The sequence below is a fragment of the Narcine bancroftii genome, chromosome 14 (genome assembly GCF_036971445.1).
Source record: "Narcine bancroftii isolate sNarBan1 chromosome 14, sNarBan1.hap1, whole genome shotgun sequence".
Classification (NCBI taxonomy): domain Eukaryota; kingdom Metazoa; phylum Chordata; class Chondrichthyes; order Torpediniformes; family Narcinidae; genus Narcine; species Narcine bancroftii.
The window spans coordinates 56353657-56370421 of NC_091482.1; the positions used below are offsets into that span (position 1 = coordinate 56353657).

At 46.6% G+C, this 16765-nt stretch overlaps 1 protein-coding gene across 2 annotated transcripts in view; it reads left to right on the top strand.

Annotated features, from left to right (window-relative positions):
• lysmd4 (LysM, putative peptidoglycan-binding, domain containing 4) overlaps nt 1-16765 on the top strand; it is a 25993-nt gene continuing 9228 nt past the window's right edge. The window contains exons 1-2 of one of the 2 annotated variants that reach the window (XM_069910356.1): nt 1-196; nt 15571-15625. In XM_069910356.1, coding sequence (XP_069766457.1) covers nt 179-196; nt 15571-15625 — 73 coding nt within the window. In that variant the 5' untranslated portion in view covers nt 1-178. The remainder of the gene's footprint in view (nt 197-15570; nt 15626-16765) is intronic. The other variant, XM_069910357.1, reaches the window with a different exon arrangement.

The window sequence follows — 16765 nt, forward strand, 5'->3', positions numbered from 1 at the left end:
TGGCCGGTGTCGCTTCCGTACGGGGAAGCCCGGAGACCGAGCCCGGGCCCAGCCCGTGAAGCGGTCGCTCAGGGGGATTCGGGGCCGGGTGCGGGAGGAGGAGAAGGAGAAGGAGAAGGAGGAGGAGGAGGAGGAGGAGGAGGGAGCGTCGCACCGGCCGCGGGGACTCCCCGCCTGGATGGAGGCGTTGATTGCGGTGAGTTGTCCGATTTGCTGTTCGCCACGGTCCCTGGGTCCGGGTCCCTGGGTCCGGGTCCCTGGGTCCGGGTCCCTGGGTCCGGGTCCCTGGGTCCGGGTCCCTGGGTCCGGGTCCCTGGGTCCGGGTCCCTGGGTCCGGGTCCCTGGGTCCGGGTCCCTGGGTCCGGGTCCCTGGGTCCGGGTCCCTGGGTCCGGGTCCCTGGGTCCGGGTCCCTGGGTCCGGGTCCCTGGGTCCGGGTCCCTGGGTCCGGGTCCCTGGGTCCGGGTCCCTGGGTCCGGGTCCCTGGGTCCGGGTCCCTGGGTCCGGGTCCCTGGGTCCGGGTCCCTGGGTCCGGGTCCCTGGGTCCGGGTCCCTGGGTCCGGGTCCCTGGGTCCGGGTCCCTGGGTCCGGGTCCCTGGGTCCGGGTCCCTGGGTCCGGGTCCCTGGGTCCGGGTCCCTGGGTCCGGGTCCCTGGGTCCGGGTCCCTGGGTCCGGGTCCCTGGGTCCGGGTCCCTGGGTCCGGGTCCCTGGGTCCGGGTCCCTGGGTCCGGGTCCGGGTCCCTGGGTCCGGGTCCGGGTCCCTGGGTCCGGGTCCGGGTCCCTGGGTCCGGGTCCCTGGGTCCGGGTCCGGGTCCCTGGGTCCGGGTCCGGGTCCCTGGGTCCGGGTCCGGGTCCCTGGGTCCGGGTCCCTGGGTCCGGGTCCCTGGGTCCGGGTCCCTGGGTCCGGGTCCCTGGGTCCGGGTCCCTGGGTCCGGGTCCCTGGGTCCGGGTCCCTGGGTCCGGGTCCCTGGGTCCGGGTCCCTGGGTCCGGGTCCCTGGGTCCGGGTCCCTGGGTCCGGGTCCCTGGGTCCGGGTCCCTGGGTCCGGGTCCCTGGGTCCGGGTCCCTGGGTCCGGGTCCCTGGGTCCGGGTCCGGGTCCCTGGGTCCGGGTCCCTGGGTCCGGGTCCCTGGGTCCGGGTCCCTGGGTCCGGGTCCCTGGGTCCGGGTCCCTGGGTCCGGGTCCCTGGGTCCGGGTCCCTGGGTCCGGGTCCCTGGGTCCGGGTCCCTGGGTCCGGGTCCCTGGGTCCGGGTCCCTGGGTCCGGGTCCCTGGGTCCGGGTCCCTGGGTCCGGGTCCCTGGGTCCGGGTCCCTGGGTCCGGGTCCCTGGGTCCGGGTCCCTGGGTCCGGGTCCCTGGGTCCGGGTCCCTGGGTCCGGGTCCCTGGGTCCGGGTCCCTGGGTCCGGGTCCCTGGGTCCGGGTCCCTGGGTCCGGGTCCCTGGGTCCGGGTCCCTGGGTCCGGGTCCCTGGGTCCGGGTCCCTGGGCCCGGGTCCCTGTACCCGGGTCGGGGAGGGGGGGGTCCCTGGGTCTGGGCCCAGGAGGGGGGGTCCCTGGGTCCGGGCCCTGGAGGGGGGGTCCCTGGGTCCGGGCCCGGGAGGGGGGGGTCCCTGGGTCCGGGCCCGGGAGGGGGGGTCCCTGGGTCCGGGCCGGGGAGGGGGGGTCCCTGGGTCCGGGTCCCTGTACCCGGGTCGGGGAGTGGGGAGGGTGGGGTCCCTGGGTCCGGGCCCTGGAGGGGGGGTCCCTGGGTCCGGGCCCTGGAGGGGGGGTCCCTGGGTCCGGGTCCCTGTACCCGGGTCGGGGAGTGGGGAGGGGGGTCCCTGGGTCCGGGTCCTGGAGGGGGGGGTCCCTGGGTCCGGCCCCTGGAGGGGGGGTCCCTGGGTCCGGGCCCTGGAGGGGGGGTCCCTGGGTCTGGGCCCTGGAGGGGGGGTCCCCGGGTCCGGGTCCTGGAGGGGGGGGTCCCCGGGTCCGGCCCCTGGAGGGGGGTTCCCCGGGTCCGGGCCCTGGAGGGGGGGTCCCTGGGTCCGGGTCCCTGTACCTGGATCGGGGAGTGGGGAGGGGGGGTCCTTGGGTCCGGGCCCTGGAGGGGGGGGTCCCTGGGTCCGGGTCGGGGAGGGGGGTCCCTGGGTCTGGGTCCCTGTTCCCGGGTCGGGGGGTGGGGGTTCCTGGGTCCGTGTCGGGGGGGGTTCCCTGTGCCCCGGTCCGGTGTGGGGTCCCTGTGCCCGGGTCCGTCCCTGTGCCCAGGACGGGGGAGTTGGGGGGGGTCCCTGGGTCCGGGTCCGGGAGTGGGGGGTCCCTGGGTCCGGGTCCTGGTGTGGGGGGGGGGGGGGTCTCTGTGTCCGGGTCCTGGAGGGGGGGGTCCCTGTGCCCGGGACGGGGGAGAGTGGGTCCCTGTGCCCGGATCCGGGGAGGGTGGGGAGACAGTCCAAACACTGCCCCCACCCCAGGCATCACAGTGAAAACTACCACCTGCAATTTGCCTTGCGCCTGAACCCAGGTTGCAGTGCACACACAGTTCCTGATCGCTGTCATGTTATTTAAGGCAACCTCTGCGCTATAACCTTAGAGCCTGGAATGCAGCATTATACTCTCCTTCCAAACAAACTATTGCTAAACTGGGTTAATGCTTTCTTTAGCATTTAATTTTGTCCATTTGCAATAATGGTTGTGATCAGAGTTTATGGTCATGTTTTGTAGCAGCTATCAATTGCAATTTTTTTTAAAAAAAACCTAAATAAAGAGAAGGGCAGTGGTCCCTTGTTCCAGAGGCTGGCTGCCGGTTACTTTACCTGCGAAGCAGAAAGAATTAAGGGCAACCCTAACCCTATAAAACGTGCTGGTTGAAGGGTATGTCATCTGGGTGGAAGTTTATTGTGAGAGAAGGACACAACTGCACTTGTTTTTGAAATAGGAGGATTTATTTGAGGCATATGAAATTAAGAAGGCGAGAGTACTTGCAAACAGGCTGCTTAAAAGGATGGTTAACGCAGAAATTTACAGAATTTCTAAGTACCTGAGTGCATTTTTGCAGTGTCTTGTGGAATATGACCTAGTTATTTTTCAACCTGCGTGAAAACAATATGGGAAAAGACTGACAACTGTGCTTTGATTTTGAATATGTGAAAATTATGTTACTTTAATCAAGCAGCAGGTCCAAGCATCACTTGTTGGGAGAACAGAATGTTTCTGGCCTTTGTGATATACAGCACAGTAACAGGCCATTTTTGCCCATGAATCCATGCTGCCCAAATTACCCCCAATTACCCTACACCACGATACGTTTTTGAATGGTGGAAGGAAGCCGGAGCCCCCAGAGAAAACCCACACAGACACGGGGAGAACGTACAAACTCCTTACCGACAGCGCGGGAATCGAACCCCGTCCTGATCGCTGGCGCTGTAAAGGTGTTGCATTAACTGCTACGTCAACCGTGCTGCCCTATACTTTTTTTAGTCTGGGCTGTAGCCACTTTTATTTTTGCCTTTTCATGAAAATGAAAGCTTGTAGTCAATCATACAATTCACAAGCTCTATGACCTGGATTCTTATTAAGTAATGAAATAGTCTTGAAGTATCAGAACTGCAGATGCTGGAATCTCGAGCAAACAAAGAGAAGCTGTACCTCTCGTGTACCTGCTGAAGTACACTGCTGGTGAATGCGGGCTCAATTTTAACATTTAAGAGGAATTTGGACAGATACATGGATAGGAGAGATATGGAGGACTGGACTGGGTGCTGGTCAGAAGGACGAGGCAGAAAAATAGTTTGGCACAGACTAGAAGGGCCTGTAATCTTTGGTTATAAGAAGAGAAATGGATGGACAGTATATTGTAATAAAATACATTATAATAATATGGCAAATAATTAATTAAATGGTCAGATATCTATTCTGTTGATTGAAAACAAAACATTTTGCCAAGTTATTACTCAAAGTATGAATGAAATCCTTTTATTCCTGTTTCGGTCATTATTTTTCATCTGAAAGATGGCACCCTAACGGTGTAATTTTTCAATTTAGTAATAATCTCTCTCTAAGTTTGGCCTGGTGTCTGTTTTGCAAAAAGATGTTCACAAAGGGAAAAGTTGACAATCACTAGCCCCTTTTCTACTGGCATCCCAGTTAATTGGCCGTGCAGTGTCCGGGATAGGAAGCCCTTTGTGCCATTTCCTCTGGGCCACCCTTAACTGGAAAACTAATTGCTTTTCTGCTGAACACACATCCCTGGGGATCAGAGTGTTCTACCTTCAACTGGAAATGGGTGACTTTCTGCTGTCCCTTTCCCACTGGTTTTATCAGCATGCCGGCAAACGCCGTGGATGTGAGTAGGGGTAGAGGTGGTTAATCCCGGCGTGAAATGTTGCTTTTCCACCGGACCCTGTCCCAGTAAATTCCTGAGACTGGGTGCCAATGGAAAAGGGGCTATAGGTGTGTGGGTTACTGCAAAGCCTGTTTTTCCAGGGCACTGGCATGTTGAAACTTAATGCCTTTGAAATACCTATCCACTTTTGTTGCTTCTGAAGCAAACCACTATTTTTCAGTGTTATGCATGAATATATTTCTAATGCAGTACCAATGTTTTGAAGTACCATCTTGATTTTGTTCTTTTTTTTTGATGAAGTTTTAGAAATAAGTGAAAAATGGAACAGGCCATTTTGAACCCTGTTCTGTCATTCATTAAGGTTTTGACTGATCCTGTTACCTCAGTGCTATTTTACTACACTCACCTCACTCTTTTCGTACCCTAATATCTAAAAATCTATCAATCACAATCATTCCAGAGCAGAGGCAACATCAATGCCTCTCCACTCTGCTCTGGATCACCTAGAATCCAGCAACACGTACAGGCTATTCATCGACTGCTGCTCAAGTTTATACCCTCACTGCAGGTCAACAAGCTCCAAAAACTGGGTCTTTAACCCTTATGCAACTGGATCCTTGACTTCCTCATCAGTCAGTATGAATTGGAAACAATGCACCTCCTCACTGACGATCAACACAGGTGCACCTCAAGGATATGTGCTCTACTTACTCTACACTCATGACTGTGTTGCTAGGCACAATTTAAATGCTATATACAAATTTACAGGAGGGAGTTGAATCAGCTAGTTGAATAGTGCCACAACAACAACCTTGCACTCAATGTTAACAAAATCAAGGAGATGATTGTGAACTTCAGAAAGGGGAAATCAAGAGATCACAAGCCAGTCCTCATCAAGGGGTCAGCAGTGGAAAGGGTCAAGAACAACTTCTTGGGTGTTAACATCTCTGAGGATCTGTCCTGGGGCCACTGGGTGTTTGTCCTCTAGCTCCTGTACCTCCTTCCTGATGGTAGCAGTCTGAAGAGGGCACGGTCTGGCTGGTGAGGCTCCTTGAGGAAGAGGCTGCTTTCTTAAGAACTCACTCTTATCGATGGAGAGAAGGCCGATTCCATGATGGCACTGGCCAAGTTAACAACCCTCTGTAGTTTTTTCTTGACCTGTGCATTGGCACCTCCATACCAATCAGTGACCATTACCATACAATGTTCTCTATGGCACCTCTGTAGAAATTTGCAAGAGACTTTGACATACCAAATCTCCTTAAACTCCTCATGGCGAGCCTTCTTCATGATTGTATCGACATGAAGGTGCCAGGGTAGATCCTCAGAGATGCTGACACCCAGTAACTGGATGTTCTTGACCCTTTCCACAGCTGATCCCTCAATGAAGATTGGTGCATGTTCTCTATCTTTATCTTTCCTATGTAAAGTTCCTGTTTGACCTGCTGAGTTTTCCCAGCTTTCTGTTTTTTACTGGTTCATATTCTCCTGATTTTTTTTTTCCCCCTTCTTGAAGTCCACAATCAGCTCCTTGGTTTTGCTAGCATTGAGTGCACGGTTTTGTTTTACACAACAAGCTGATCTATCTCTTAACTGTCTGCTTCCTCATTGCCCTCTTTGGTTCTGTCGATTGTCAAATTTGTATACAGCATTTGAATTTTGTCATGGGTATATAGCAAGTAGAGCAGTGGGCTAAGCACACATCCTTGAGGAACACCTCCACCATTGAGGAGTAGACTTTGTTCCCAATTCATACTGACTATGGTCTTCCGATGAAGAAATCAAGGATCCAGTTGTGGAGGGTTTACAGAGGCCCAGTGTTTGCAGCTTTGATGACAGGTGATCTATCCAGTTGATGACAGTATTATTATCCCTTATAGGTATAGACTTTGCACATCCCCATTGAAATACACTTGCAACAGTTCTGTCTATTCTCTTGACCATCCCTTTTAAATGTTGACCATCCCTTTTAAATGTTACTTTAAGGTGCAATGTCAGTGCTCTTGCCTTGGAGTTAGAAGATTCGAGCACTGAGGTTGTTCCAAAAACTTGAGCACAAAGATTTGTTCTGATTTTTGTATAATACTGCTGGAGATTCATCTCAATTGCGATAATAAACTGAGACCTTATCTGCTGTCTCAATCTAAAAAAAAACATGACAAAGCATTTTCAAAATGAGAGACTTGGTGCAAACTGGGGGATCACTTTGTTTAGCACCTTTGCTGTATCCCCATCCGTGACAGGGATCTCCCAGTGGTCAACCACTTCAATTCCACCCCCCAATCCCGTGCCGATATGTCTGTCTCGTACTGACCTATCAAAACCACCCATAAATTAGAGGACCAATGCTTGTTTTTCCTGTCTGGACACTCTCCAACCAGATGGCATTAACATAGACTTCTCAGGTTTCTGCTAGCCTACTCTCCATTCCTCCCCCTCCTTCCTTTTGACTTCTTTCCTCCAGCTTTCCACCCCCTTCCCTCTCTGTTCACAGATCCCTCTCTCCTTCCTGCTTGTTGGTGTTCCCTCCCTCCCTATTAGCTCCTGGCTTTAGAATTGCTCCTTCCCCTGCCCCAGCCCCCCACAATTTTATTTGGGCACCTGCCCATCATACCTTGATGAAAGAGTTAGGCTTGAAACATCTGGTCATGTAACTTTACCTGTGCTGTATAAAGTATGCTGTGTGACCTGCTGAGTTTCTCCAGCATTGTGTTTTTACTTCAAAAGAAGAGCAGATAAGCTATTCCAATATTCTGGTCAGGAAAAAAGAATCTCAGGGTTGTACATGATTTCATTACATTTTAAATTTAAAGCACAGTAACTGGCCATTTGGCCCATAAGTCTGTGCCAGCCAATTAACCTACACCCCTAAATGGTGGGAGGAAACTGGAGCCCCCAGAGAAAACCAATGCTGACACAGGGAGAAGGTACAAACTCCTTATAGACCATGCGGGATTCTAATCCTGATCGCTAGTGCGGTAAAGGCATTGTGTTAACCGCTACACCAACCAAAACCATGCCTAATATCAGAGTATGTATTCTGACAATAAACCTGAAACTGTGTTATCAAAGGTTTCTGTTCATCTTGGTACTAATGACTTCCTTACTTAAAACGCAGAAAATCAGAAAGTTTTTTTCCTGTATTTTTTTTACTGCATAAGGCTTTGAATGTTGGAGGCTTGAAAGTGGTGTGGAACTGCAGCAGGTAATTGATTATTTTTAACTTAACCTTTCAAGAACAGGTTGTACCTCCCTTATCCAGCGCTCGGTAATCCGGCAACTCCCCCAGTCCGGCACATTTGAATCTGCCACCATTAGTACAAGCTCTTTACAGACAGCTCAGGACTAGCCGTAAAGGTGTTGCGCTAACTGTATTGCCAGTATGGTTTGCCATCTCCTTTATAAATACTCATGTTATCTCCACATTCCTCAATCACAGTATAAATTGGTGTGTACAATGTTTGAACCCCAATCCTGATCACTGGTGGTGTAAAGGTGTTGCGCTAACTGCTAAGATAACCACACTGCCCCACAGTATTATTTCCCGTTTTAAGCTTTGTTCTTCCTTTGATATGTTTACATAGGGGGTTCCCTTGGATTGGGGGGGGGGGTCTTTTTTCCAGCATTTTCTATGGTTCAGCAATAGCCAGGTTCCAACATTGCCAGATTAAAGAGGTATAATCTCTACTGTAATATGATCACTATTAGATGTTCACAAGTTGTTAAGCCTTAGCAAAAGCTTTCTCTTCACTCATTCCTGTGAACACCCTTGAGTAGTTCATAATTTTCAGATACATGCTAGTCTGTTAGCCCAACACATTTTGGGAAGAATAATGCTGTGAAGGGGAAGGCATTGAGGTGTGCGGAGGAACAGAGGGATCTTGGAATACTGGTTCATCGTTCTTTGAAAGTGGATTTTCGTGTAGATAGGGTGGTGAAGAAGGCTTTTGGTATGCTGGCCTGTATAGCATAGAATCTAGGAGCTGGGAGATGACGTTGAGATTATTCAAGGCATTGGTGAGGCCAAGTTTAGAATATTGTGTGCAGTTCTGGTCTCCAAATTATAGGAAGGATATCATATCAATAAGATAGAGAGGATGGAGAGATTTCATAAAATGTTGTCTGGATTGCAGTATCTGGAATATGGAGAAAGACTGAGTAGACTGGGCCTTTATTCATTGGAGCGTGGAAGGTTGAGGGGGGGTATTTGATAGAGGTATATAAAATTATGAGGGGAATAGATAGAGTAGATGTGAATAGGCTCTTCTCCTTGAGGGTAGGAGAGATTGGAATGAGGGGTCATAAGGTAAAGGTTGGGGGGGGAAAACTAGACGTAACTTGAGAGGGGTAGGAGAGATTGGAATGAGGGGTCATAAGGTAAGGGTTGGGGGGGGAAACTAGACGTAACTTGAGAGGGGTAGGAGAGATTGGAATGAGGGGTCATAAGATAAGGGCTGGGGGGGAACTAGACGTAACTTGAGTGGGGTAGGAGAGATTGGAATGAGGGGTCATAAGGTAAGGGTTGGGGGGGGAAACTAGACGTAACTTGAGAGGGGTAGGAGAGATTGGAATGAGGGGTCATAAGGTAAGGGTTGGGGGGAAACTAGACATAACTTGAGAGGGGTAGGAGAGATTGGAATGAGGGGTCATAAGGTAAGGGTTGGGGGGGAACTAGACACAACTTGAGAGGAAGCTTCTTTACTCAGAGATTGGTGGCTGAGTGGAATGACCTTCTGATGAGGGTCAATTTTGTCATTTAAGAGGAGATTGGATGAGTACATTGATGTGAGGGGATTGGAGGGTTATGGGCAGGGAGCAGGTAGGTGGAACTAGTGGAGATCACTTAAATCGATGCGGACTAGAAGGGCCGAGATAGCCTGTTTTCGTACTGTAATTGTTATAACATTCTTATCTAATCTCTACATTTATCTCTTCTACCACTTCACAGCTGTTACCAGAGAATCCTCATCTTAATTCAACAGTCACTCTGCATGGTTGCCTTTTGTTGGGCTCCTTTTATTTATTCTTACCAATTTTTTTTTATTACTTGGGCTGATCTTTTGCCTTTGGACTTGGCTCTATCATTTTTGCAAAACTTGTTTCCATGCACAACTGCACTTGAGCTATGTCTTTGTCACAGCAGCCATGACATACACTTAAAGTTGAATTGACCTGGAGTTTATTCCTTCTATTCCATGCATAACATTTATCTATGTTCTTTCAGTCGAACTTGCTTTTGCCTGGTGATTACAATATTGAATTAGATGCTTTTAGGCTGAACAAGGTAATGAATTTCCGTTCTTGAAAGACAGTTGAAAGTCTGGTATGTTTTAAGGACAACTCAACAGCTATTATGGTAATGCTGTTGTTCAACTGATAACCCACAAACTTCATCAACTTGTTTGACTTTCAATTCCATATTCAATGTCGTATTGACTTGAAATTTTCAATTGTGCTGCTCTCAAACAATAAGTGACCTCGGCTTCATTCCAAAAAGCATTCCTACACATTTTACTTCTGTTTATTTTGTAAAGTTTTTTTCCTCCTCTTCTTTCCCAACATTTTTGTTGGCTGATTTGTTCCTAAGAGATTGCCAGCTGAGTATTCATTGAAAATTATCTGAAAATATGCTAAAGCTAGACACATCTTCTTAGAATTTAGTTATCTCTTTTTCTCTCTCCTGAAGAGAAGCATATGCCCAAGTCTTTTTTTCTGACTGAATTATGTGATGGCATTTGTGACAAACTTTGGATGTAGTTTGGATCCTTACTTCCTCATACAGTGGAATGGAACATATATTGTGTAATGTATTGCAATGTATATAATATAAAAGACAGGTACAGGAAAAGACCACTTTGCATCTTTTAATATTAGATCTAATTTTTTTTCCAAACTTAAATAAGACATGATATCATGTAACCATTGAATGTGAGTGGGTGAAATATTATCTTTCCACTTCATCAAAATTACTCGTCTAGCTACCAGTGAAGCAAAAGCTAGGATTCTCTTCTGGATTGAGGACAGAGATATATCGTCCTCTAGAGAGAGAAAAAAAAATAAAGCAATCAAATGGCATGATTCTAATTTAGTCTTCAGAATCGTTGATGAAGTTTAGAAAATATCTTTCCAAGAATGTTCTTTCAGACACTCCCAAAATACATAAATCAATGAAACTGCACTAATCACATAATAAAAATTAAATAATGTAACTTTAGACATGTGTATTCTATGCACCACCTTAAATTGCAACAAACAGTGAGGTGCACAAAATGAAAACTCATTGATCAAATTAAGAGTTGTGTCCCAATCCTCATCTAAGAATGCTCTATTCAAATCACTTTTCATCTTTAGTATTTTAAGATGTGGGCCCTATTCATAGTTTATTATTCCTAAACTGAGGATTTAAGTGGTATAGATGCTCTGGGGATTCCCTGTCTGGGGGCTGATGTTCGATTCTTTAGAGGGAAGAGGTCGATTAGTAGGGAGTTTTTTTCATTTTTATTAAGACAAATAAGCAAAGTGGGGGGGAGGTTTAACGACAGATTACGGATCATATCACAGAGCATGATCATACAGCCAGTGATTCCATCTCCACAACCCTTCAAGCTAGAGATTCACCACTCTCAGCTAGAAAAAAAATCCCTGCCCATCTCCATTTTCAATTTCCAACCCTCATCTTGCAACTATACGTCTCACACAAGTTTCATATCACGGGCGTATCCTATCATGTATATTTAAGTAAGATTATTTTTCAGATTTCAGAATATAGATCTTTTATTTTTTTATAGCCATTCATGAGAGGGATTTTCGGGAATTAAAGTCGTGAATCTCTCTCTCTCTTACAATACACAAAAGTGTTGGTGAAAATTTCCAGGCCTGAAATGTTGGTTATATCCTTTTGTTTCCTATGGACACGGCATAACCTGCTTCTCCAGAACATTTGTGTATTGCACTACAATTACAGCAACTTCAGGGTTTCCTGTTTAAAAAATCTCTTGGGACTGCTTTCCTTGCTAGTACAGTCTTTCTTGAACAAGATGACCTAAACTGTGTCCATACCTTGTACAATTGTAACAATATTTCTGTTTCTAAACTTCAACTCTTTCAATAAATGCTAATATGTAATTTGCTAACTTCTTATGATTTGTGCAAAAGAAGACCCAGATTCCTCTTTTTCTATCACTGGAAGTTATTATGAATTGGGGAAGCTGAAAATGTGTCAAATTTAAATGCCAAAACCTCACTGCAATATTCCATTATGCTGATAACCTGATAAAATTATGATCCCTCTGTGTACCTATAAAACCTTGGTTTGTGGATAGATTTAGATTTCATCTATATTTCTAACATTAGTATAATGTCAGATCCATTGACTAAGGCCGAGAGCTTTGTGCAAATTTAGTTTCTGTCGTAACCATACTGTTTTCAATGAGATGTGTGAATATTTTAGATGATTTGGAATTATTGGCGGTATGATTTTTTTAAAAAATGTCAAGGAGATTAGGGAAGCTTCAACATACCTCGAACTTGATTTGGCAATGCAGTGAAAAGTACATTCCTTGCATTCAGATTTGTCTTATCAGTGACTTGTAGCTAAACTAAAAACTCAGGCTAGTGTTGAAGTATGGAAAATGAATTCAGCAGGTGTATAGAGCTGATACTGCAAAGTCTGCATAAAAAGAATTATTACAGTAGTTTCCACAGGTACCTTGTCCCAGGAATTAACCAGTTAAGGGTCTAGTGGAAAAGGAAAACAAATCCGCATGCTGGCATCAAGGCACGCCAGGGACTGACGGCCTCCACTCCAACTCATATCCCTGGAGTCAGTTGATGCTGGCATAAACCAGCATAAACTGCCTAAAGAAATCTCTTGGTGCCTGCCACATTGACCACCGCCAGTGGGCTGATAACGCCTCAAACCGTGCATCTTGGCGCCTCACAGTTTGGCAGGCAGCAACCTCCTTTGAAGAAGACCGCAGAGCCCACCTCACTGACAAAAGGCAAAGGAGGAAAAACCCAACACCCAACCCCAACCAACCAATTTTCCCCTGCAACCGCTGCAATCGTGTCTGCCTGTCCCGCATCGGACTTGTCAGCCACAAACGAGCCTGCAGCTGACGTGGACTTTTTACCCCCTCCATAAATCTTCGTCCGCGAAGCCAAGCCAAAGAAACCAGTGGAAGAGGGACAACTTCTATTCATTCCATTCGAAGGTAGACTCTCCAGTTACCCCCAGGGATGTGTGTGTTCAGTGGAAAAGCAGCAAATGTCCTGGTTACAGGTGCCCAGTGGAAACAGCGCAAATGGCTTCCTATCCCGGGACACTGCGCCAGTGGAAAAGGAGCTAAAGATATTCTCTGAAGGCAGAGGGGGGTAAAAAAAAACCTCCTGTCAAGTCAAATTCTGTACTTATGAATGCCAGGGAATATTTGCAACAAACTTGGAGAATGTACAAAACTGAAACTGACATATCATGGAGGAAAAAAACAATTAAAATTAGACCACTGAAGGGAGGGAAAAACAGTGAGGAGAAAATAAACATGTTCGATTACCAAGATTTTTTAATTAACGAAACGATCTGTACATTGTAGCTCAGAATTTGATTCGTTTTTTATTGGTGCTGATAATGAGAAAAGAAAGTCAAGTTTTATTCCTCAGAATGTTGCCATGCTCTTTGCAATTCAATTCAGGATCTGTTGAACAGCCCAAATGCATCAAACCCTCTGGCAGAAATGCGAATCATACTGCCAATGCATTCAAGGGTGTTGATTGTAGAAGGGCCAAAGGAAAGAGCACCCGTTCTTTGAAATGCACTGTGCAATTGTTAATACCCAGTTTGAGCCACCAGAGTTTACAATGGGACCAAATGAACTGCAGGGGAGCATCTGCCAAGTTTGTTCTTAGGAGTGATAAAGCTATGAACTTGACACATACAGTAGAAGTCCAAAAATCCAGATGCCAGAAATCCAGACCATCTGATGATCCAGACTTTTCAAAAACTCGCAAACTTTTTTTCAAATTTAGCGGTATTCTCTTTGTGTGTGCTTTCATGCGTAAACGTCACAGATGCTCAGCGGCAAAAATAGGGACCACGCTTGTTAACTTAATTTATCAAAACGAGGAGTTTTAAAGAAAAATAAATAAACTATCGACATTTACCTGTTCTCTTCTTTATTCCTCCTTGAAAGTTAAATTTTAAAAGTACTGCCCAAGAATCCAGCATATCCTTGAGCAGTCTGGATTTTAGGGCTTCTATTGTACCTTACTGATGTATGGGGTGGGCATTTATTATATAGGTATTGATCATTAGCTATTTTGTTAGAACCGAGTTTGTAGAGTATTTAAAAAGATTTTGTGAAATTTTTGGTTTCATTTTTCAAAAAAAGAGAGAATAACATTTTAAATAGACAATATATTAAACTTTTTCTCACAAACAAAACAGTTCCTCCACCCCCCCTCCATACATACCGATCCATTTACCATCAGAGCTTATATATATTTTAAGTATACTGTAATAGTGACTTCTATACCCTTTCTTTATTCCTTTTTATTACTGTATCTGGGCCCCCATGTGGTCCAAGTATGGCTGCCAGACCTTTACAAGTGTCATATTTATTCTTTAAGTTATATGTGATTTCTCTCGCTCTCGCGCTCTCTCGCGCTCTCTCGCGCTCTCTCGCGCTCTCTCGCGCTCTCTCGCGCTCTCTCGCGCTCTCTCGCGCTCTCTCGCGCTCTCTCGCGCTCTCTCGCGCTCTCTCGCGCTCTCTCGCGCTCTCTCGCGCTCTCTCGCGCTCTCTCGCGCTCTCTCGCGCTCTCTCGCGCTCTCTCGCGCTCTCTCGCGCTCTCTCGCGCTCTCTCGCGCTCTCTCTCTCTATTGGTATACAGCTGTTCATTTCCACAGTCCACTGTGCTATGAGTAGAGGGGAGTCAGACTTCCAAGTGGCCATGATCATTTTTTTTGCTACCACCAGTGCTATCTTTATAAATGAGATTTGATCAATTTGTTGTTTATTTCCATGAAATTACCAAGTTGATATTGCTCCGGGTTGCCTGTGAAGGCCACTCCTGTCATCCTGGTTGATTTTTTTTGCCTTCATGCACGACCACATGACACGTAGAAAAGTTCCTGTCTCAGTCCTACATCTGAAACATCTCTGACATTTCGCCTTTTGATCTGTGTAACTTTTGTGGGGTAGGATATAATTGATGTAAAAATTATACTGAACCAGTCCATAATTGATGTCATGCTGTCCTTACACCAATCTAACCAGCTTCTTTCTGAAATCACCACACCCAAGTCCGACTCCCATCTTTCCCTTGACTTCTGCCACCCTGGTTTAACACTTTCATTCTGGAGTGCATAATACATTTTTTGTTATAAATTTGGGTGTATTCCCCATCCAGACGTTTGTTTGGTCTTACTAATTTCAGGTGGGGACAACATTGGTTGATTGGGTAATTTATTTACATCAACATATTTAAGGCTGCTTGTTGGGAACCAGGAACTGGGATTAAGGTGTTGCGGCCACATACTTGCATGAGCATTGAGTAGGGCCGGTCATGGCTGGTGAGTAACACTTATGTGTGGGGGTCGGAAAGAGGAGAGAAACAAGTGTCATGGTTACCTGCGGGACTGTAGTGACTTGGGAAGGCGGGTGGGTTGGGGGGGGGGTTATGACGTGAAAGGATGCTGAGAAGAAGGTTGATGTAGAGTGAAGGCCATTGAGTGTGTCCTTTTATTGGTCTTGCATCGTGTATTCTGCAGCTCCTACAAAGTAATAAATTTGTTGCAGGAGGACTTGAATACGAACACCAGTCATGGGATCACAGTGCAAGTTTATCTGGAATATTGTGTTCAGTCTGGTCTCTCTCCCCAAGGAAGGATGGACTTTTAACATTTAATTTAGACCTACAAATACCCAAATTAACCTACCAACCCTGTACATTTTGAAGGATGTGAAGTGTCCCACACAGACACTGGAGAGGCCAGGATTTGATCCTAGTTTGCTGGCGCTGTGATAGAGTTGCACTAACCGTGTCACCTGAGCAAATGAAAGTTCACCAGATGGATTTTTGGAATGGTAAATTTGTTACAAGAGGAACAGTTGAGCAGATTGAACTGTGCCTGTCCAAGTGTATTCTAAGATGGATGGGGAAAATGCAGGACCCATGCCAGAGATATTTTTATCATCGTTAGGAATGGGAACCATGCTGTTATACAAGAGTTGACTAATATAGTGTCTTATTTTTAAAAAAAAGGACTGCAGAAACAAGCCAGGGAACTGCAAGCTGTTGATCTTAACGTTGGTCAGAGGTAAGTTACTGGAGGGGATTGTGTGGAACGCCATCCACATGTCATGGCTTTGAATGTGGCAAATTGTGTCTCAGGAATTTGATTGAAAATTTGGTGACCAAGAAGATTGAGGGCCAAGAAGATTGTCTACGTGGACTTTAGCAAGGCCTTTGACAAGGTTTGGTCTGAAGGTCAGATTGCATGGGATCCACAGTAAGCAGATCAATTGGATGAGAATTGGCTTAATGAAAAGAGTCAAAGGATAGCTGTGAAAGATTGTTATGTAGATGGAAAGCCTGCGACCAGTGGTGTGTGGCAGGGATCGATGCTGGGTCATCTGTATTAACAACTTGGATGATAATGTATTTAGCATAAAAGGCTGAGGGGAGACCTAATAAATAATAATAATGTCATAGATAAGGTAAATAGCCCTAATCATTTGTCCAGATCAAGGGAATCTAAAACTGAAAGGCATAGATTTAAGGTGAGATCTAAAAGGGACCTGAGGGGCACTTTTTTCACACAGGGTATATTGTGATATTTAGACAGGTGCATAGATAAGAAACGTAAAGTGGAATATGGGCTGAACACAGGCAATTTCATCTACCACGGGTAGACAGACAAATTGTTGGTGGGCTTGACTAGGTAAATGGAGAATTGGTTTCCTCGAGCTCGACTGTCCACAGTGAAAGAGTGGAAACGTTCAGAACTGAGATGAGAGGAAATTTCTTTGCTCGAGTGTATGGCGAACCTTTGGAATAAATACATAAGAGGGCTATGGAGACACTGTACCTTCAAAACAAATTGAGAGATATTTAGGGATTATGCTGTAAGGTGACCCCAAGATCTGCTACAATTTAATTGATTAATGGGGCAAGCACAGGGGCATGAGTACCCTATTCTTCCATGCACATTATGTTCAACTATTAGCCTACATGTAGATTAGCTTTTACAGAAATATTGATGTCCATATAGATTGAGGTTTAATTTTTTTCCCTCAAAAGTTGAATTCTGATTTGTCACTGGTTCCATTTCTATTAATGAAGAATTTTCTTCCCTATTTTAACTATACCCAAAGTGCTTTCATTTGTTACATCACAGCACCATGTTATCTGTGTGAGCTCACTGGTGTTCATGCTACCTCATTCAAATTCATGTTTC